The sequence below is a fragment of the Diceros bicornis genome, chromosome 4 (assembly GCF_020826845.1).
Source record: "Diceros bicornis minor isolate mBicDic1 chromosome 4, mDicBic1.mat.cur, whole genome shotgun sequence".
Taxonomy (NCBI): Eukaryota; Metazoa; Chordata; class Mammalia; order Perissodactyla; family Rhinocerotidae; genus Diceros; species Diceros bicornis.
The window spans coordinates 68,642,990-68,665,828 of NC_080743.1; the positions used below are offsets into that span (position 1 = coordinate 68,642,990).

The window sequence follows — 22,839 nt, forward strand, 5'->3', positions numbered from 1 at the left end:
TCTCAGGTCCTCAAGGAGATACTCCCAGACCTTCTCATTCAGAATTATTTTTTCCTTCCAATCCTCACTTTGCACTTTGTGGCAGAGACTTCTAATTGACTCCCCAAATCCCGTGTTCCTTACTAATGGGAAATTGGTTTTGTGGGCGTGGTCATGGGACTAAGTTCTGGCCGGCAGAGTATTATAAGCAGAAGCTGGTAGGAAAAGCTTTTGGAAAAGTTCCTTAAAGGGGGGCGCTGAGCCCAGGCATCTTTTGCACTCTTCCTCATTTCTCTGGCCTGAAATATGGACAGGATGGTTGGAACTGAGCAGCCATCTTGTGACCAGGAGGGGATTATTGAAGATGGACATCTTGCACTTAACCATAGCAGCCCTGGTCCGCCTGCCTCCAGAGCTCTTCTACAGGAAAGAACAACAAACCCCTCTGTTGTTTAAGGAACTGTATTTGGGTCTCTTACTCAAAGCTGAACACAACTCCTAATGGATACAAGTCTGTACTTCTATTATGGCACCTCTCCCAGCCTGCCTTCCACGGACATTATTTAAGGACGCCTCTGTAGACTGGGAGCAGCTGGAAGGGTGGAGACCATCTCTTGTTCATCTTTGATTTCCCTGGATGGGTGTGCTCCTTAATATTTGTTAAGTTGAATTTTTGAATCATAACAGATCCCAAGGAACTGTGTACATTTGTGACTGGCACTGGGATTTTGTCAAATCAAATGATGCTTTAAAGTAGGTAGCTCATGACCTGGGCATCTTGATGGTACCATGAAAGCACTGCTATGATGGTTCTGGTCACACAGAAGGACCACCCTGTGCTCCATAGAGCTGCTGCCCAGGGGGTGACCTCTTGTGTCCACAGTGTGGCAGGGTCTCTGGGTCCCGCCTTGGTCCATCTAGTCATGTCCCCCCAACCAGGATCACAATCCTCCACCTTTGAAAGCAAAGGAGCTTGGGTGCAGGGTGTTCAAAGTCAGGGCCACCCCCAGGCGGGTCCAGCTCCTGAGGGGCAGCAGCTCCATCAGGGAGGTGTGGCCCAGCCCTGCTCTCATGAGGACTCCAAAGGCTGAATAACGAAGAAACAGCCTCCTACAGGCACCTCAGCCATGAAAGCCCCCTTCTCAGCAGGAGGAGGTGGGCGAGCTCCCTTAAATCCTGGAACTCTAGATCTGGGTGAAATCTGCCCCGAGAGCAGAGCCCACTTGCAAACAAAACCTCTGTCCTCAGATGCCCAGAGTCCTGAGGGCAGAGCAGGACCTTTGTGGTCACTGAATGTGAGCTGGCAGGGACCCAGCTATCGTGGCCAACTTTCTCACTTTGCACAGGAAGAAGCAAATCTGGCTCTTGTTGTGACCTTTAAAACCTGGCCTGGAGAAAACCCGGAGTCCTCATTCCCAACCAAACCCCCAAGTCTGTACTGGTTTTCCCGTAACAAGAGAGTTTATCCAGATGGCACGACAGACATGGTAGTTCCTAAATACGTGCTCCTTGTTCCTCAGTGCACTGCGGATTCTGATTCCTGGAAGACAGGGGACACCTTTCTGCCAGCTTCCCCTGGCTGGGACGAGAGAGCTGTCCGGAAGAAATAGGCAGACGTGTCCTGGGAGCCCTCACTCCTGCCACCTGTCCCTCTCTCACTTCCTATTTCTTCCTGGTGAGGTAACCTCAACTAGGGGTCCAATACTTGGCTTGTGGTGATGACAATTTAGTGAGCACCCATTACGGCAAGACATGTCCCTTTATATTATTTTTAACACTTACAACAATGGGGCAAGGTAGATATTATTATTCACATTTTACAGATGAGGAAAGAGAGGCTCAGAGTCATTTAGCAATTTGGTTGAAGGTCAGTCAATGAAGTGGCTGAGAGGGGCACTTCTTAAGCCATACCAGGGCCGCCTGCCTTCAGAACCTCTGCTCTTCCTTACAATAAGGCACACTGCCCACAGCCGTGACCACGGGACTAACTCACTTGCCATCCAAAAACTCATCTACATCCCCAAGTCCTCAGGGCCACGGTCTGGCTACTGCCCAGCAGACTTGGAGATCCCTCATTTTGCACTGGAAAGAGCAGGCTAGGAGGCTGACAAGAGGCCCTAGCCCTTGACTCAGACGCTGTGGGCCAGCTAATCGCAGGACCCTGGTTCCCTCTGCATTGCAAAAGCAGGTTGTCATTTCTTCGTGGCAAACCCCAGGAACTGTCTTTAATTCCAGGCTCTCAGGGACGGGTGGGAACAGCAGTTCTTTCTCCCAGCCAAGGAGATGGAGCAAGACCATGGACAGCCTCTGCCAGAGAACATATAATTTCCTTGGATTCACTGGCGACAGGATGCACTGGGCAGCAGCAGCCCCCACCAAGCTTTGATTTCTTCTCTCTGTTAATCCAAGAGTCTGTTGTATGACTTCAACTCCTGGCAGCCCGATGTTCCCACTCCCAACCCAGCCCCCAGAGCCCCCTGCCAACCCTCTAGGCAAAGACCTTCTTGGAGAGAGGCCTCCAACGAATTGCCATTCACCATTCTGAGAAACCTTAACATCACCTATGAGAATCCTGAAAATAACAACCAAACTCAGATACTGCATTCACCCCCTTTCCAGCATGGGGTTCACTAAAGAGACAGAGGGATGAAGGGGGACAGGAAGATCCTAGCCTTTGGCCTCCTTCACCACTGCCTCCTTTCCAGCCCCTCCCTGGCCCTGGCTCTTCCCCCACCACCCTGGTTTGGATGGATTGTGCTAATGTCAGCAGTGTGATGAATGGGGATTTCAGGAGGGGAAAGGGCTTTGCTGAGCAAGGAGAAAAAGTTTGGTGTGTTTGATTTGGTTTGCTGTGTGCTCTCAGGAAATCTGAGCTGGGTTCCTGAACATACCACATAATGTGTCATTGAGACAAACAGATGAATTCTCAAGCTTAGCTGACTGGGAAATTGGAAGCCAGAGATGGCATGGAGCGCCTGACTCCACTGGGCAGCCAGGCCGATGCAGGATGCCAGATGGGCTGCCATAGGAGCCGCTGGACCCCAGGTGTGATGAGCGGGTGCCTCCAGGCTCTCTTCCAGCCCAAATGTCCTCTGGCTCTTTGGTTTACAAGATCAGACTCGCTCAGGGATGACCCACCAAGCAGACTAAACACGTGTTCAGTAGCTATCACGTCAGGGACACACAAAAATGAGAATAAAAATACTTTTTGAAGGAATATGATATTTCCAAAAAGGCATCAAAGCAGTCATCATGGGCAAAGCCTGAAAATTATTGGCCTTCCTTCTACTTATTTTCTGGTTTGGAATTGGTTTTATTTTGAGCTATATATTGGGCAGGGTGCAGGCACCATACTCTCTTTAGGGTTTCATGCCTCCAAAGCCCTAATCCGCCTGCTATCCTGCCTTCGGAACACATGTGCCCAGGCCTCCCCACACCCACAGCTGCTGCCTGGTTGGCGCCACCTTGATGAGTTTCTCTGCCCAAGAGTTCCAAGCCCACATACCGTGTCTGACTTCTTCTTGTACCCCAATTCTTTTTTTTGTTGTTGAGGAAGATTAGCCCTGAGCTAACATCTGTGCCAATCTTCCTCTATTTTGTATGTGGGACGCCGCCACAGCCTGGCTTGATGATCGGTGTGTGGATCCGTGCCCAGGATCGAACCTGCAAACCCCGGGCCACTAAAGAGGAGTGCACAAACTCAACCACTATGCCACTGGGCTGGCCCCTGTACCCAGTCCTTAACGACCCAGACAACAGAGTCCTAGGTAGCAGTGCTGCCCAGCCCTTTTTCACGTCACAGCACATAGAGCAACAGGTCAGGGGCTCTGACTGTCCCAGGCCCTGCTCCGTCCACACCCTGCCCGACTGCCCCAGGCTGAGGGGACCCCTCAGCGGTACACCTGGAATCCACGCTCTGCCGTCCACCACTGACCCTCAGCTGCCAGTCAAAGTCAACAAGGCCTCTCTTAACTGCTGCTATCCCCTGGGGTCCAGGGACCCCTCTCATAAGACGTCATCCAGACCTGCCTCGCTCGTCGCATCCCTCACTCTCCAAGTCCTGCCGACAAAATCTACCTCTTCCTCTTCCACTCTTTCGGGTTATCTCCCCAATTAACGCCTGTTTCTTGGGCACCAACTTAGGAGATAACCCAACACACTAAATGGTAACGCATTCACATTAGCACATAAACATAACTTAGTAACTGGAGCCAAAAGAAACAGGCACCAAATGGGGAGGTATTTTTAAGCAAGCGGGTCTTGTGGCATCACTCAAGCCACATTAGACAGTGTTCCATTTCATGCCTCGGTGACATCGTGCTCAGGACACAACCGGATGGGAAGACACAGAGGTTTGAGACCCTCTGCCACCCCTTTGCGGCTGAGCGAGGGAGACCATGAGCATTCACGGATCTGTTTCCTCATCTGCAAAGTGAAGATGTTGATCGCGGCCCGGCCTGCCTCCCACGGCTGTGGTGAAGACCACATGCGACCGTGACGAAAGCACGCCGTGCATTACCAAGTCCCTTAGAAACAGGGAGGACCACATAACTCATTGTTTCCAAACTGGGGCACTTTTCAGAGTGAAAGAAAGTGCTCTTAATAATTATGCCAGGACAGCAGGAGTGAACCAGATGGGCTCAGACAAGCCAGCACGTATACCCTCCCTTACTTAAAAAGGCAAGGGATGCTCACAAAGGCGGGATCAGGGATAATGAAAAGAGCAGGGCCTGGGATGCAGGAGACCCAGATTTCAGTCCTGGCTTCAACACTTACTTGCCGAACCTCTCTGGGCTTCAGTGTTAAATAAAACAGGGTCAACCCCTGCCCCAGCAGACCTATAGAACTCTTGTAGAGATGAAATGGGACCATGACTGTGGAAGGACCCGAAAGCTCTACGCACACCTGAGGTGCTGGCAGCAGGCTTCCCGGTGGCTGCGGTCAGAGGCCCGTGGAGGCCAGGGCCATACCTCTGGGTGGGTGTAGGCTGCCGCTGCGTCCCTCTGCAGGGCCGAGTGGATGTCTGGCATGCTGTCTAGGATGTTATTGGAGCAGTTCTCTTTGCCTTGTTTGTTCATCTCAGTTCGAATTTCTTCCACGTCCTCTTTGATGTGCTCGTTTTCCTTGGTGAGGTTTTTAGAAACTTCCTGAGAAGAGAAAAAATTTAAAAAGAGGATCCATTAAAGTGCTCTGAAGACAAGCAGGAGGCAGCTGGCAGCCGTCTTCTGCTCAGAGCATGGAGACACACAGACAGACTGAGAAATCGGGCAAGAAGCGATTGGGGCCCCAGCGTGTGCCCAGCCCTGTGCTGAGGACTGGTGCCAGGTTCCAGGCAGCATTTTGGGACAGCTTGGCTCCGTTATGTCCCACTGCTGGAAATAATGCCTAAGACCACCACAGCTTTCCTAATAATAACATTGCCATGCCTCTGGGCCACCAGGACACCTGCTCTTTTTCTGTTGTTTGTACATAGTCCACTCTTATCCAGTGACGAGTAACATTACAAAAACATTCCACTCACTTGCACCTCATACATGAGAACCAGTAGCTCAATTAAGGAAAGAAGGGTTTTCTAAGCAATTTTAGAAGAGGTGGCCAAAGAAATCTACTTAATCTGCTTTTCTAATGAGCACAAACTATTCCCCATATATATTCCCCCATATAGAAAATGGATAGGCTGGCTTTAAACTTTTCATTTACTCATAAAAACAGTTTTCTAAATGACCCCCACTTGGCAAATTAGCCATGTTCCAGACACGGTTCATACCAGAAAGGACCAAAGCTTCACTTCAGTCAACCAACACTGGTGAGTGCCTGCTGTGTGTCTAAGGCACAGTGCGGCAGAAAGAAAGGCTCTAAATACCCCCGGGGTTCTTGTCCGATGTGGGGCCGGGGGATATAACTGGGGAGAGAGGGTCCACCTTGCAGGAAAAAGATGACCAACCACATCGGGTTCTGTAAGTGGCAAATATGAGGTTTAGCGAGCTCAGAGGAGGGCAGGAATGGACTCAAGGCAGAGAGGCAGCGTCCTGGAGGTGAATGCTGTATGTGATTTGAATCATGGACAATTGTGGACAGGCTGAGAGGCGCCCTGTCTCCTCCAGTTATTTTTAGAGAAGTTTACTACACTGAGATCCAACACGGTCCAACTTTGGCTCCCATTCTAAGGTTTCCATGAGCATCTGAATTTTTACATGCGATGTTCTCCTTTGGGCCCTGTTTATGAGGTTGGTAGAGGAAGCAACTGTGTGAAACAGAGGATGCATTTGCTTTCCATCTTTCTTTAACAGACATGGGAAGGGTAAAAGCTCAAATGTTGCCAGGCACAGCGTGCAGCCTGGTAAGATGCTACTGATATCCTAGAGGGAAACCACAGTGGCTCAGGGCCGGGGGGTGGCTGTGTATGTATCCAGGCAGATGGTGACACCCAGACACTGCGGCTCTGGTGGCTCCTACAGGGGCTTCTCCAGAAGAGCCCACTAGGTGCTTGTTAAAACCAACGAGGCTCCAGAACCACCAGCCATGCCATCCTTATGGCATTTCCCTGCACGCCAGATTCTGAGCACTGGAAGGGCTCGATGTGTTCTGGGGGGCTTAGACTGAGTCAGCCTCTCTAAATCACACTGAATGAACAGTGGGAGCTAAAGCCCAAGAGAAAGAGGTCTTGTTTCAAGAATACCCGGAATGAGTGGTCTTATTGGGTGTGTAGTCACTCCTGATAGGTGCTATCAGGGGCAGTCAAGTGCAGTGGTTAATCCAGCATGGATTCTAGAGGGAACAGTTGGGTTCACACCTCAATGCTGCTATCGCTAAATCTGTGATCTTGGACAAATTTCTTAAACTCCGTGGGCTTCAGCTTGCCCATGCGTAAAACGGGGATAATACCAGTACTTTCTCTCTGCATTGTTATGAGGAGTAAATGACTTAATATACGTGGAAGTGCACGGAAATACTAAGTGGTTGGTATTTTTCATAGAATGTTACAGCTGGAATAGACCCCAGAGCTCAAGCCTAACCCTTCATTTCATCTGTGAGGCCCAGAATAAGGGTGTGATTTGCCCAAGATCACAAAAAAAGGGGCAGAGCTGAACCCAGCACCCACCCTCCTTGCCCTCGCTTCTTCAGTTCACTTGCTGCGTCACTAATAACATGGGGAGAGGGTCCTGGCACTCAGCCAGCTCTCAAGCAGCACGGAGCACATGAAAGGGGCCTGTGAATACTTGCAGCTTGGTCTCAGGATATACTATAAGCTTTGCATATGCAAATAAATATGCAAATGTTGGACTCCCATAAGTCCTTGCTACTCAAAGTGTGGTCAAGAGACTAGCCACACAGGTGTCACTCCATGACAGGAGAGCTTGTTAGAAATGCAGACTCTCAGGCCCCACCCAGACCTGCTGAACCAGAATGTGCATTTTAACAAGATCGCAGGTGATCTGCAGACACATTAAAATTTAAGAAGCACTGCCTTAAACGTAGGAAGCTTGGGATAGAGCTGCTGGAAAGGGGGCCAAAATGTGTGCGAGAGGCTGTTTTATAGGAGCCAGGTTCTTTCTGGGGCACGAGAGGGAAAGTTCCCAGTGCCTTAGTGAGAGTCAAGCACTTCTGTCCATCTGTAAGCACCTGCTAAGAGTAGCATCCATGTGTCTCCCCCTGAAATGCTCACATCTTGACACATACAATGAAGCCCAGCAGGTTCAGGGGTTCAATATGCTACTTCTCCATTAATGCATTGATGTGTTCAGTTCTGGGCAGGCACTGAGGGGTCAAGTGTAAGCCAGACCGGCAAGGACCCTGCTCTGATGAAGACCACCCTCCATGAGGGGAAGTAAGCAATAAGCAAGAAATAAACAAGAAAGCATCAACTAACTGAAAGTAAGTCAGGGCGATGTGACAGATGCAGGTTCTGACTCCTCGGCAAGGTCAACAGATAACACGTCTCTAAGGTGGGGACTGAGGTGTGCCCACATCTGCTGCCCAGCCATGACCCTAGGACTCCACTCTGGGTGGACCCAATGGCTTGGCCCAAGTAGCCTTACTGCTAAAACAAGATGCCGCCTGATTCCTGAACACCTTGACAGAGTTATCAGCATTGGCCATGCATTCCCTGTGAGGCAAAGGGGCAGTTCCCCAGATTTAGCTCCTGCCCCCCAGATCTTGGGGTTTCTAGGCCCCCGGCAGGCCCCTCTTCTCATTGATTAATATATCTCCAATCCCCTTTCTGCTTTTAGTGAAGAGCCATTATTCCAGGTTTCCACAGAGGAGGGTTTGAGGCAGGCCTGGCCCTGAGAACCCAGAGGAGCAATATAGTTTATTCTCCTCATGGGAACGGCGAAGCCCGCCAGCCGCCTGAATAAACACCAGGCTGGCGGTGGCATCACCCCACTGGCCTGCTGGGCTGAGCCAGCTGGCGTCCACCAGGGCAGCAGCAGCAGGCCCCTCCGTGGCCACCCCCCATTCAGCCATCTCTAACCCAGGGGTGCTGGCCTTGCAGGGTCCCCCACTCGTCCCTGGGGCTCTGCTTTCCTCACACGGAGGGCCTTTTGTGGGGCACTTCTCAGGAGGTGGGGGATGCCACCCACACAGGGCACTCTCGATCCTGCCCTGGCAGAAGGGTGAACCCCATGACTTCATGCTCCAGGCTCTTCCCTTCTGGGACAGCTGCAACAGCAACGTTTATGACGTGTGCAGCTTGGCTTGGGGGCAGTGATGGCAATGTGGTAGAGGAGGCGGGAAGGGTGCCTACCTAGCAGGGGTGAGCACACCACATGGCCCCTGACAAGGATCCTGGCACCGTGAAGAGGAAGGAGGGTGGGAGGAGAAAGAGCAGGTAGACAGAGGGCTGGCACAGAAGGCTGGACACAGCCAGCCAAGGCAATGAAAGATCTGGGAACTGTGTCATGGGTCCATGGGCCAGAGAGAGCCAAGAAACTGAGAGGTGTTCACAGAACAAGTACCACGTGCTGGAGGGGCATGCAGTTGGGCATCAGAGGGTGCCTGCTGAGAGCAAGCCTGCACTGCCAAATGGGGACAGGTATCCCATGCTGACTATAGCCCATGCACAGATACCAGAGGCGAGGAGCGTGCAAACTAGGCAGGGTCCCTCGGCAAGAGGGCACTGGATACAGGTGGAGTTGGGGATACAGCTGGCAGTCAGCACTGGGCAGCATACTTGGTCAGAGCACAGCTTTAGGAGGATCAACACAACCAGGTGTGCAGACAGGTGAAACAGGCGTCAGGGGTAAAGCTGTTCCACAGGTACAAACTGTGTCCTGACCTTGTCCAGCTGTTGGACAAGTGTGTGCGTGCCTGGGTGAGACCACGTAGCAGCTTAAGGCAAAAGCGCTGAGACTCGAGGGAAAGATGATCATGGTGCAGAGCCCTGACAGCTCTCTGTGGTCTTGTTTTCCCAACCAGAACCAGGGACAGGGGTGTGGTGGGGGAAGGTGCTGGCTCTGGAGACCAGGTGTGAAACCCACACCAAGGTCACTGCCTGGTTATGTAACCACATAAGGCAAGTGATGGGACCTCTCCAGGCCCCAGGTGGAAAAAGGAGGAGTAACGATACCCCCTCACCAGGCTTGGTATGGAGAATGAATGAGGGCCTGCACGGGGCACAGTGCCAGGCACAAAATAGGGCTAGACACATGGAGGTAAAGTTGGAGGCGGACAGACCCTTGGGATCTCAGTAGCAGATATGCAGGCGGAAAAGAGAGGGGAGCTAAGGTTTGGTGTGGTTGGGGCAGGGAGGAAGGCGAAGACCCAAGGCTGGTGTGTTGTCAAGAGACACACCAGACACCTGTAGGAGGAGACTAAGCTGGACTGTAGCTGGGCCAAACCTGAGCCCAAGGCATGAGGCAAGCACGCGCTCCCACATCTGCGGAGGTCACCCGACCCCCTCCGGCAGATGGCTGGATGTGCACAGGGCCCGGATGCAGACGGCAAGCCTGAGGGCAGAGGGCACAGGCTTTCTTGACGGAGTGAAGTGAGTAAGTGTGGGGGTAACTGGACCCTTGGTGGGACGGCTTGAGGTTCCCATCATCTGGCCCTGCCCTTCCCCACTCTGAGTCTCCAGGACACAACCAGGACCAGGTGGCCTGGGACAGCCGCCCCAGCCGACAGCTGTCTCCAGCCCCTCATAAGAGAGCTAGAGGGGGACAGCAGTTAGAAACAGCTGGTGCTCCCGATGACAGGACAGGCCGGACTCAGCACAATCCCTCCGACCACAGCTGACACAGACGGGCAGCCAGCCTGGGTGCAGGGGGCCCCCAGCTGCCACGTTCAATGGCTCCCAAACAGCTGTTGAGCATCTAGTCCACACCAGGCGCTGGGCTAAGACCTGGGAAACAAAGATGACTTAGACCCTGGTTGCCCTCAAAAGTCCACAGCCTGGAAGATAGCCAAACAAATAAAGAGCAAGAAGTTCCAGGCCTCTGATGATGACTTTCCATATTAGGGAGAACCCCACACTTTAACTGCAGCCACATGCTCCCTCACATCCTGGCAGCTACAAGCCATTCCTAGGCCAGCAGGTGGAGGGCTGACTCACACCTTAAATCCCTTTAGCCAAGAAGAAAACCTTTCATTCCACAGTAACAAATTAGATTTGAAGTATACATAACCCCAGGAGACGTAATATATTGACTTGAACTCATATTAAGACGTAAATTGAATTAAATAACGTTAGAGCTGAAATGTATCTTAGAAATATTATCTCCAACCTTCTCCCTTTTCACAGCTGATGACACTGTGGTCAGACAGGGTGAGGGACACCCGCTCTCCAAGGCTGCACTTGAGTCAGGAGAAGAGTAGAATGACTCACAGCAAACCTGTCCCTGCAAGTAGATTTGGTCAAGAGAGAGAGTGAGCACTTGGGGTGTCTCGATGGGAGTGGAGGGCAGGCAGAATGGGGAGGCTTGGAAAGAGACAGCTCCCCTAAGTCACAGCCAAGTCTGCACAGATGAAAACTACATTTTCCTATTAGTTAGTCAAAAGATATATCCCCCTGGGTCAGGAACACTCCTTTGATCTTGCCTTCCAGACCAGAAACACAAAAGCCACCAAATCCTTAGGTTTGGGGGGGAAGCCTCAGCAAGGCCTATGCCAGCACGTTCTGGGGCACGGGCCAGTTCTGGATCTGCTAAATCCATCGTAGACTTTAAAGCTTACGTGGACACAACACTATCAGGAGAAAAGGCTTCAGATGACACACAAGGCTCCACGGTGTCCATCTGGGCTCATGGACAGGGTTTGTGAATTCCAGGAGGTAGGCGCGAGAGAAAGAGAAGTCACGCACACTAGAAGGGGCAGGGCTGCAGCCACAGAAACCACGCTTCAGGAAGCTTACAGGCACGCATCCATTTCAAGAGTGCAGGATATGCACCCGTATGTATACAAAGGCACATGCATACACAGTCTTACACATATCCAAGTACTTATAAACGTTGACAGTTGTCCGGCAGCTAAGTAGTAGTGGGGCATTTCTCCAAACAGTTGCAATTTGGCGTGACTTAATTCAACTAAAGCCTTGATGCTAGAAGAGATTATTTTAATGATCTGTGGCTCTATTTGTCTTTTTCTCCACTTTGATAATAAATCTGCTCCTGAAAGCGGTATGTGGTACTAGGTGTTGTACCCCATGTCTCTTTGTCCTGCTGCCTTCAGAATCCATTTTTAGGCCTGGGCAGCATACAGGTCTTTGGGTCCCTGGGTGCACTCAGAGCTCAGGGTAAAAGTCTTCTTGAGCTGAGTCAATGCCACTGCCAGGTCTACATGCAATGGACAGGGTTTGCCTTTGCCTTTGGGAAGCTACAGATTTTCCTTCTAGACTTCTAATTCCCATCTCTCCTGGCACCTATTCTGTGTGCCCACCCCCACCCCCAACTCCAACACCCACCCATACTTCCTGTCTTCCCTTCCCCCTCCCACCACTCCTGGAGAGGGTCAGCCTGGGTCTACCACATTAAAGGTTATTGGACTGCTGACCACCTTGGATGTTACTTCTCACCTGGACCAGTTCTAGAGGAATGTCCATGGGGATTCAGGCCTCCACCAGGTGAACAGGAAAGATGTTTTCAGGGTTAAGTTTTTGGAACACAGTGAAATGGCCCTACTAAGATAACATTCTCCAAACTGACACAAATTAGGCAGTCTAACAATCCCAAGTGTTGGTGAGAGTGTGTGTGGAACTTTCATACCCTGCTGGAAGGAATGTAAACTTGTACTGCCACTTGGGAGAACAATTTGGCAATATCCTCTAAAGTTGAAATGAGCATAACTAATTGCCCAGTAGTTCCATTCCTATTTATATACCATAGAGAAAGGCATGCATGTGCGGGCCCAGGGTTCACACACAGAGAAGTTCACGTAGAGCAGTGCTCCTGGGGCTGTTATGAATTATGAACTACAAAACAGAAAACAACCCCCAGGGCCGGCCCCGTGGCTTAGCGGTTAAGTGCGCATGCTCCGCTGCTGGCGGCCCGGGTTCGGATCCCGGGTGCGCACCAACGCACCACTTCTCCGGCCATGCTGAGGCCGTGTCCCACATACAGCAACTAGAAGGATATGCAGCTATGACATACAACTATCTACTGGGGCTTTGGGGGAAAAAAATAAATAAATAAAATTAAAAAAAAATAATCATTAAAAAAAATTAAAAAAAAAAAAAAAAAAGAAAACAACCCCCATATCCATCATCAAATTGTGGTATATTCATACAATAGCAATAAAAACGAAAGAACTACAAGACAAAAATACAATATACATAAGTATCAAAAACATAAAGTTGAGTGAAAGAAGCCCAAAACACACACACAGATACATGAGTCTGTAGGATTCTATATATTTACAGTTCAAAAACAGACAAAACTATTGTTCTTAGATGATGAAACTATAAAGAAAATCAAGGAAGGTGATTAACATAAAAGTCAGGATAGAGGTTTCCTTCAGGGAGGGGGTGTGAGTAGGAGAGGGCATGTGGGGTCTTTTGGGGTGTTAGCATTGCTGTGTTTCTTGAGCTGGGTGGTAGTTACACAAGTATTTGCTTTATAATAATTTGTTAAGCTATCCATTGTTTATGCACTTTTCTATGCATGTGTTATCTTTCACAATATAAAACAAAAGCTTAACCAAAATCACTCCACTAAGCAGAACTCCCACAGCTGATTTCACCAAGAGGTAAGACTCTGAACAGTTCAGATTCCAGTTCTCCTTCCTTCCTCTTTCATCTACAAATGGAGTTTCCATTCCTACAGCCTCCTACACACCCAAGTGGATGTACACATGCGTGCCCGCTTCTACTGCCAAGTACTGATCCGATTCTGGGAAAAATGCCCCTCCAATCTGACCCCTTTTGTCTGGTCTGACCTCCAAAGAACTCCTCTTGGGATTTCAGAATATCCAAAGACCAGGAGCAGAATTTCCCTTCCATTCCTCCTGCAGAGCCAGGCTGGAAGAGTGTTTTTTCCATTTACCTAAGATTCTGCCTTTTCAGTGACTGTAGACTGCAGACAGAGTCAGCCGACATGAGCCAGGAGACGAGTGGCTGGACCTCAAGCCAAGAGACATTGCTCTGCTCTACGGGCCCAGACCCGTCTGTGACTACTGTCACACCACAGCACCCTGTCACTTTGGACTGCCTGGTTTGGGGAACCTCTCACTGGATGGGACCTTCCCTAACTCAACTTTAATCCTATTTAGGGGATTTATGGGATACAGCCATGGTTCTGCCTAGAAATTACCTTGGAAGAGTTACTGTTTTAAGTTCTGGTTAGGAAAAACTGATGCTTCCAGAGCAGACAGCAATGATTTGAAGACGCTTATAGGGTTGATTAGAAAGAGCCCTGGACCAGGAACTAGAAGGCCTGAGCCCAGCCCATACTGTCTTAGCACCACAATCACAGGGAAAGCATCTAATCTCCTTAGGTCTCTCATCCTGTCCAGCTCACGGGAACAAATGAGCTAAATGTATATGGAATGCTTTAAAAACCATAAATGCTACACAAATATAAGGGATTATTATTATTATTATTATAAAGGTCCAGTTTTTGCTACTAAATATATCACAGGTTTGAAAAAGAGATAACTTTCATCGATGTAACTAAGATTGGTTTTGGCAAAAACCCAGTTATTGTGTGACTGCACAGAAGATACCAACCTGCTGGGGTAGTGGCATTGCACCAAATCCACCCACACTCCTACCCTTTGCCAAGCAGGGAGGGCTCAGCCACTAGACAAGGCTGGAAACAGATTATGGCCCTTGAACAGAGCTGGCCTTCTCAGGGGCTGAGCATCTGACCTTGGCCTCACAAGCACTGTGCTCTATCCCTGGAGCTATCTTTCCCAGGCTGTGTTCTCCAGACAGAATAAAAACCATATGGCTGCCAAGGTCAGGTGAAAGCAGAAGAGGTGGCTGTCATTCCTCTTCCTATAAAAATGCAATCCTTCTTTTAAAGGGACTTGCACATTTGGATGGCTCTGGGGGCCAAGAGAAAGAGAGGTAACTTCCAGTTTCCAAGGTCCAATTGGATCCTGGTTTAATTCCTTTTGAACCCAACTGAAAGAATCAGAAAGTGGTTTTAAATAGGAGAAAGATCCCAAGCCTGCATGAAGTCCATTGGTAGTAGGATGGTGTAGACCATTCCCAATCTGGTCATAACCCAAGCGCCTTGTTTCATTTAACCATTTCAAAGTGTTTCCAAAATGACTAGCTCACCTTTTATCCCCTCAGCAATCATACAAAGTTGGTAGGGTTCCTTTCCCACTTTACAGATGGAGAAAGTGAGACATGGCTGCTTGCGGCAGCTAACACAGTAATTCACTCTGTCCTGACTCCTAGGTCCAGTGAGGGCTCTTCCTGGCAAACTAAAGAGCCTTACTTTTTTCATATCTTAACATCTATTAATCACCCATCAGGGAACCTCAGCTCCTCCATGAGAGACCCCTCAAAGCTCACTTTTTCATGAAGAATATTGATATGTTTACAGTGATATTAAATTTACCGCTTAGAGTAACATTCTGAAAATTACATAAATGGATGCTAACTAGACTTATTGCAGAGATCATTTTGCATTATATACAAATATCAAATCATTATGTTACACACCTGAAACTAATACCATGTTATATGTCAACTAATACCTCCAACAACAACAAAAAATACATAGATTTCTACTTGAAGCAGCAGCTCTTTGAGTCACTGTTTCAAGTATCTGTTCAAGAACTGGATGCCAGTCAAAGAAACATACCCATCAGCTTCTTACCGACAAGGCTGAATGATGATCATTACTTTTCTGGTGACTAAATGATTTCTTATCTATATGTTAAAGCATCAAGGCAACAAAACAATGTCAACATTATTATTGTCTATAGCGACTTCTGTCTCCCATCATCACATCACATACCACTGACTGAAACCCATGGCCCCAACTGTACATCTCTCTGGAACCCAGCCATAATAATGTGGTGTATCTATCTATGAAAATTACGTTACTAGTCCATTCTTCCTGGGGGTGATTAGCCTGAATGTTTTACAGTAGGGAATATTATTTATTAGTAATCATTTTTATGTCTTCTTTCTCTGAAATGGATTTGAGATGGATTACACCCCCACATACACACACATACACATAGAGGCAAGCAATAGAACAGGAAAAAAAAAAAAAAACAGAACAAGATATTAACAACCATCTACCCAGAAGGGAGATGACACTATCTTAAAACCAGAAGTAAGATGCTTATTGTACCTCTACATTTTATTTAGCTCTGAGTTCCCTGGAAGTCAAGGTAAAAATAGAAATACATTGGTTATATGGTTCTTACATATGAAAAAAGAAGATATTTACATTTATATTTCACTGATTCTCTTTGCCACCAACAATTTGGCATGATTTTGGATGAATGTTTTATGTATATTTTTTTCTTTCCAAAGAATAGAATGGGTTAAGTCTAGTCAGGATACATGCTTTCTGAAAAAATACTTGGGAAGTTTGATACACTTTTGGGCCTTACCAAGAGAAAGATATGGAAACCCAGAATCTTCCTTACCTCTTCCAGTTTATCCACTCGCCCCACCAGTTTGGTGGTGACCGAGTGCAGCTTCAGGAGATCCAGGCCATAGAAAGCTCCTTCCAGCATGTCTATGATGGTGGCGAGCTATGAAACAAGGGTAGGGTGTTAGTCCAGGGCCAGGGCAGACAGACCTAGGGGGACACGTTTCCTCTTAGACCTCCATGTTGAAGGCTCGACAGGGAAGCTACAAGCCAGGACTTGAGAGTGGCCCTCAGAAATTGGCCCTTGTGTAGGTGGGCACATAAGCAAGCACAATGGCGTCAGTATATTCTGCCTACTGGAATACTCGAGTAAGAAAATGGGAGAATCCTTCAAGAACAAGTAAACCTGAGGTCTAGACATCTTCATCAAACTGTTTATACCTCTCATATTAAACCTGTCAGTTGCATGCACATCTGTCTTTCCTTCTAGACTGTGAGTTCCTTGAAAGCAGTGCCTATGTCACCTACATCTTTGTTTTCCTAAGATACTCAGCAGAGTATCTGGCCCATAACAGGTCATCTATAACTACTCAACAAAATGGCTTATAAACTTCAATGCCCTGATGATATGCTTCTGAAACACTCAACTTCACTGTCTATGGAAGACCCTGGAAGACACCAACAAGCTTTTCCTTAGCACTAAAAGCTAAACTGACTGTGGAGTAAAAGAGACCCAATGACCCATCTTTGAGGTGGAAAGCTGCCATAGGGCACCCAGGCTTCTCAGTTTTTTCAATACTGGCCTTCCTGCCAGTACAGAGCCACTGGGAAGAAGGTGGCTGAGGCTCTGGTGACATTCAGGGCATGCAGAGTACAGCAGGCAAAGGGGCAAGATGAGATACACTTAAACCAAGCCTCCCTGCCAAGGACCAGTCCCCAGAAGAGTTGGCTGGATACACTTTTGCCATCTCTGCTCCCCACTCATCTCCCAGCCTTGCTTCCAAATGAAAAATTCCAGGCATGAAATATTCATATTGAGAAGATCTCCTTCCTCTCCACCAGAGGAAGACAGCTGAATCCTGGGTAAGCAACACGGAATGGTAGCTGGTTAGTATGTACTATGATGATTTTCTGATTCCTAATAGAAAATGTTGCCTGCTGTTGTTCCAGATGCCCCCGACTCCAATCCTATAACTGGGTGACTGTGCCTTTGGTTCAGAAAGTGGTTTCATGACAGAGCTGCAGCTCTGAGGGATGCACTGAATACTGGGACACTCATTGTACTGGTAAACAAAACTCTGCTTAAAGGGATATCAATGACTACCAGTTACCAAGTGTGTACCAGGTTCCAGGCACAGCAGTGCACTGTACACGGTCATTCATTAATGGAACTAGTGTCTATTGAGCCCTGACTATGTCAGGCATTGTGCCAAATACTCAATGGTTGTCATCTCACTGATTCTCAAAACAACCCACAAGGTAGATGTTATTATTCCCGCTTTTCATTCAAGGAGATTGAGGTCAGACAAGTTAAATCACTTGAGGAGGATTCTGCAGTAAGTATTGGCAGAGCAGTGATTTGAACCCAGGTCTGTCTGACTCGCATAGCAAGCTCATCCCACTACCCCACGCTGCAAGTGAAGCGGCGAGGGCAGGGATCAGATGAAGGCCTTGGCCAACCCATGGGGCTGCCCAAGGTAGGGCCTGAGCTTCCCCACCCTGTGGACTATGATCACAGGATCACAGTTTGATGACAGGCACAGGCCCCAGGCCTCTCCTTCCCTGGGTCACCCAGCCCTTGCGCCGAGGACTGAAAGGTTCACTGCTCTCTGTGTGCCTCTCTCCTCTTTGGGGTGCATGCTGGGCTGACAGGAAATCATGGCAGTAATTCTCTTGAAGAAGAACAGCGAGTTCTTTTGGCCAGCTGGACCTGGCAGCTGCTCCCAGGCCCGGCCTCCCTGGCTCCTTAAGGAAAGGCGGGCACACTCTGCTCTTGGCATCTTCTTGAGACATGACCAGTTGCAAATGACCAGTTTGTCAGATCATCAGCCTCGGATCCACACGCAACACTCTAGGGCCCAGGGCCTTACCTCCTTTAAAGGCTAAAACAGGTCCCACTTATTCAAAGGCCTACGATCCCCAACAACAGCCTTGCCAGACTCATGGGTCCCTCTCACCCATGGCATCACCCCATACCAGGCCCTACCTTCAAGTCCCGGCCATCTGCCTCCCGTAGCTTCTGGAGCCTGAAGTCTCCTTCACAGGGATTGAGGGCCGATGGTGGTGCAACACAGGCACACTTGCAGGACGAGCCTGAGGTGACGGTTTCTACGGTGTAGAAGTCTTCTTTCCTGGAGGTCCCCTGGTTGATCCTCTGGCAGGCGTCTCGGCCCAGGGGTCTCACTACACACTTGCACTGACAGTCTGAGCCCTCAGACACGGCCTTGACCTTGTCATAGTCTCCCAGCAACTAGACAGACAGACAGAGAGAGAGGGAACAGGTTGGGGGGGTGCAAACACAGGCATCAGTCAGGCTCCTGAAGAAGGCTCTCCATTCACTTTGTCAAATGTCCTGCGCTAACCAGAGACCTCAGACAACTCTAAACTGTAGGATGAAGAGATCATCGCCACAAAATTTGCTGACTCTGACATTTCCTTGAAGGCACTCAGAGCTTAGCTCTCTCCCTTTGTCTTGGAAAGCTGTGCATTTCGCAAGGGGTCTTAGCCTTTCATCATTTAAAGGATAAAACAGGGCCAGCCCCGTGGCTTAGCGGTTAAGTGCGCGCGCTCCGCTACTGGCGGCCCGGGTTCAGATACAGGGCGCGCACCGACGCACTGCTTCTCTGGCCATGCTGAGGCTGCGTCCCACATACAGCAACTAGAAGGATGTGCAGCTATGACATACAACTATCTACTGGGGCTTTGGGGAAAAATAAATAAATAAATTTAAAGGAAAAAACAAATGAGCCCCATCATTCTTCCAACAGTCCTGCCTCAGCTAGGATCCAGGTTTAGATTAGAAAAGGACACGGAGAAGGGATTGATGGAGGGATTGGAAAACTGATATGCAAATCTGAAGATGACTTGCTTCTATCCTCATTCATTCCTTCACCATTTATTGAGTGAAGGGACTGTGCTAGGTGCTGTCAGAGGTAAAGAAATGGGCCAGAGAGCTTGCTTTCAAGGAGCTTACAGTGCAGGAGGTATATTAATAACAGTCACACCAAGGAAAGAGCGATCAGTGCCCCTGAAGTGGGACAGTGCAGTGGGAACTCAGAAAGCCACAGAGAGTGGCTCCAGCTGTGCACCAGCGAAGACTTCTTGGAAGAAGTGGTATTTAATCTGGGCCTCGAAGGACAGGTTAGATTTGGAGAAAGGGAACTGGGAGGAGAGAGACAGGTCCAGAAGTCAGTAAAGTTTACTCAGCCTAAGGGTTCACTTGGCTCCTAGAACAGCTTCTGCACCCAAACCCCAGGCCAGAGCCAGGAAAGCAAGCTGGCAGGGCTTGCCGCTTCCACAATGCCTAACATTTCCTTCTGAGTGCTTGCCCCTGTCAGCCTCTCCAGGCAGGAAAACACACAACAGCAGGCTTTCTGGAGCCACTTGCTGGGGAAAACGCTCCTCCCAGCTTCTCTCCAACAGACCTGCATCCCCAAAGCCAGTGCTCCCTTTCTAGGCATGGAGCAGGGTTCCCTTCATTTGACTAATGACCCCAGCAGGCAGGCACTGAGCTCGCTGGAGTGGAAATGCTCCTGGGATGCTGTTTGGGGGGAAGAAGGCTTGTAATGTTTTTCCTGCAAAGGTTGGGTTTCTTCTAAGACTAATATTTGTTTTGGGGCTGTTGTCAAATACAGAATGGATCAGTGGAAGAAGGAGTTGTAGTTCAAGGTGACTTAAGCAGCTGGTCCTTGTGGGCTGACAGTAAATTGTAGCTGTCTGCTCTCTGAAACTCTGCCTAGATTTCCACAGAACCCTCCTCTGAGACCCTGGGTGGACTCCTTCCTTTCAGGAGGCTCCAGTTTCAGAGCCCCAATGTGAAGGACTTTCATGTCTTTTCGATAGAGGGGTCAGTGCGAGGTTATGAGTGAGTATAGGGCATATATTAGCATAATTGTTAAAGACAGGATGAGGAGACTAGTGTTTGATAAATGCCAGAGTGGGCCTGATCATTCTTTCTACAGAAAGGAGACAAGACCCAGCCCAAGGGCTTAGTGGAGGTGCAGGCAGAGCTAGGGATCCTTTCTCAGCCATCCCTCATCCTTAAGATATGGTGTCTTCCACCACACATCATCAAACCGGCTCTGGAGAGCATGAAATAAACACTCCAGAGAGAACTGTCCCTTGCAGTCATGAGATCTGGGCTGAAGACTGTCAAGAAGATCTGGCTCTACCCTACTTTTTACTGTTCTAGGGCTCTTTCCTGTTCCAAGCCTTATGGTTCTTATCTAGAGAATGGAAATAAGGATGTGTGAGGACTGAGTCAGATAAAACAATTGAAAGGACTTTGCAAAGGGACAGTTAAAAAGACGTCACTATCAGCTGTCACTTGCCCCCCACTGATGATCTGCTAGACCCGAGTGGATCTGCATTTCCACTCTCCCTCCCCAATACAGGGGTCTTGTCGTCAGTCTCTCTAGTTTGAGGTCCCCTCACACTTATCACACATGTTGCTGTTCTGTCTTCACCCCGAGCTTGTGCCTGGGTGTCTCACTCTGTGCCATGAAATATGTCCCCATGGTTACACCGTTGGCCTCCTGTCCAAAATGCCTGCCCGTTTTCACATTCCAATTCTGACAAACAGTCACACAGACAAGAGATGGCCATACTTTCCACAACCCTTGAACCACAAGCTTTTGATTTCATTTTTTCCCCTTCTTCTCAGGGAGTTCTGAGTTTCCTTCTCCTCTCCTTTCTCCTAATTTGGTAACCTCGAGAGACCCCTGATTTTGAAAGGAGGACCCATGTCCCTTCACTTAAAATATTCTGATAAATGAAAAGCAAATGCCCCTCCCTTTGGCAATTGGGGGAGAAACAGCTGCCTCCCAACGCTTCAGTGAGGACCATCTTCTGGGTCTTGGCACCACCCAGGGCAAGAGGGGTGGGCATGGGACTCGCGTCCTACCTGAGATAAAACGTTCTCCTGGTTGTCCGCTTCGTTTTGCAGAGTCTCATCCCCCGCGGGCGCCGCCGTCTTCACGTCTGGGGGCTCGCTGGTTCCTGCGTGGGGAGTGCTGGACCCCCAGTCCGGAGCCACCACCAGAGCTAAGCAGAGAACTAGCAGCAGAGACTTGGCCATGAGGGACGCGACAAGAAGGGGCTCGGCCCCTTCGGAGAAAGGCTGGGGTCGGGGGTCTGGGCAAGGACTGAAGCGAGAGCGTGTCTTGGCTGGAGCCCGCGGGTGGCTGCTCAGAGCGCCTTCTAAAGCTGGGTGCGGCTGAGCGGGGAAGGCGGGTGCGCCCCAGAGACCCTGGTCATCTCCTTCCAGGCGCGAGCAGCCCTCGACTGTGCGGCCCCAGTGGAGAGAGGGGCGCAGGGAGGGAGGAGGTGACGGGGAAGGTGGAGGTGGCACTGGCTAGCCTAGCGCGCCGTCCTCTGCAGAAGGGCTCAGGTGGGAGGAAGGGGTCCGGTCAGATGCGGGCGGGGCGCGCCAGGCCGGGCGGCGGGGAGCCTCGGGGCGCACGGGGACCCGGCGCGGGGCGGGCTGTGGCGGCGGCGGCGAGATCTGCTGGGAGAGAGAGCCGCGGAGCGCTCGGGCGGAGGGAGGGGCGGAGCCTCTATTGTGCCGGGGCCGCGGGGATGCAGCCAGTGACGGCGCGGAGAAGGAGGGGGAGGACCGGGCAGCGCACGGGGCTCGGTCGGCGGGGCCGCCGGCCGACCCCGCCTCCACCGGGCCTCAGCTGCCGCGCGCGCCCGCCTGGGGGACGTCGGAAGAGCGCCCCTCTCCTCTCATCTGATCGTATATGATGAAGGGAGAGAAGTTACCCCCAGTGGGGTCCCTGAAGTTCGGGGATCCCTTGTGCCCATTCTCGCCGAGGGGAGCGAGCTTCCTCTGAGATGGGAGGCGGGCACCGAGCGCTCGCTCCAAGCCCGAGCCAGCGTGGATCCTCGGCACGCTCCTTTTATTGCACCCGGGGGAGAGAAGGAACGTTTGCTCTTGGAAATTTCTTCTCCCTGACTTGACTCGGAGCGAGATCTCTGGCAGCTTTGAACTTAGCGCCGTTGGTCGTTTGCTTCCCCGCCACAGCTTTAGAACCTGGTAATACCTCCACCCAGAGGATGACTGTTGAACTCCCTGCTGGAGTGCGTCTGGAGTTGTGTCAATATCAAGTACAAAGAGAGTGGCTGTAAATTAACACTCTTTGAATGTCCCCATGGGGGAATCTACTCCCCAAGAAGCAAATGATTGTCAAATGGAACAGCTCTTACTATCTTCGTTACAATGTCCCTTAATTAGTGTGACTTTTATACACCTACTGTGAAGATTAACAATGTGTGAATTTCAGGAAAGATACCGTGCCTTCCGGAACAACCGTCACCCTGAAAATATTGAACAGAGCCAGGCCTCTTCCAAGATGGAGAGGTATTATTATGCATCCTAGGGAAATTCGAACACCTTGCCTCTTTTATGCTACGGAATAAGGGTTGTAATAATCTAAGTAATAAACTAAGGAGACTTCAGCTCATATAAATGATAGTTGACAGAAGTATAATAATAACCCCTATTAATGTATTTTAATAGTTTTTTTTTTAAATCCCAGTTTATGGACAAAAATCCAAGGTTCCGGGTGTCTGGGCTTGGGGAAATGTCACACAAGCACGACTCTATATAAGCTATCAAATATTTTCCTAAACTAGATGGGCATAGACATCT

The 22,839-nt window shown here is 49.7% G+C and overlaps 1 protein-coding gene across 4 annotated transcripts in view; it reads right to left on the reverse strand.

Moving 5' to 3' along the window:
- The window catches only part of OLFML2B (olfactomedin like 2B), a 37,276-nt gene extending 15,624 nt beyond the window's left edge, over window positions 1-21,652 (reverse strand). For all 4 annotated transcript variants that reach the window (XM_058539691.1, XM_058539689.1, XM_058539690.1 and 1 more), the window contains exons 1-4: window positions 21,091-21,652; window positions 18,175-18,438; window positions 16,024-16,131; window positions 4,950-5,126 (exon numbers count right to left, since the gene is read on the reverse strand). In XM_058539691.1, the coding sequence (XP_058395674.1) occupies window positions 4,950-5,126; window positions 16,024-16,131; window positions 18,175-18,438; window positions 21,091-21,264 (723 nt within the window). In that variant the 5' untranslated portion in view covers window positions 21,265-21,652. The remainder of the gene's footprint in view (window positions 1-4,949; window positions 5,127-16,023; window positions 16,132-18,174; window positions 18,439-21,090) is intronic.
- Window positions 21,653-22,839: the final 1,187 nt, after the last annotated feature.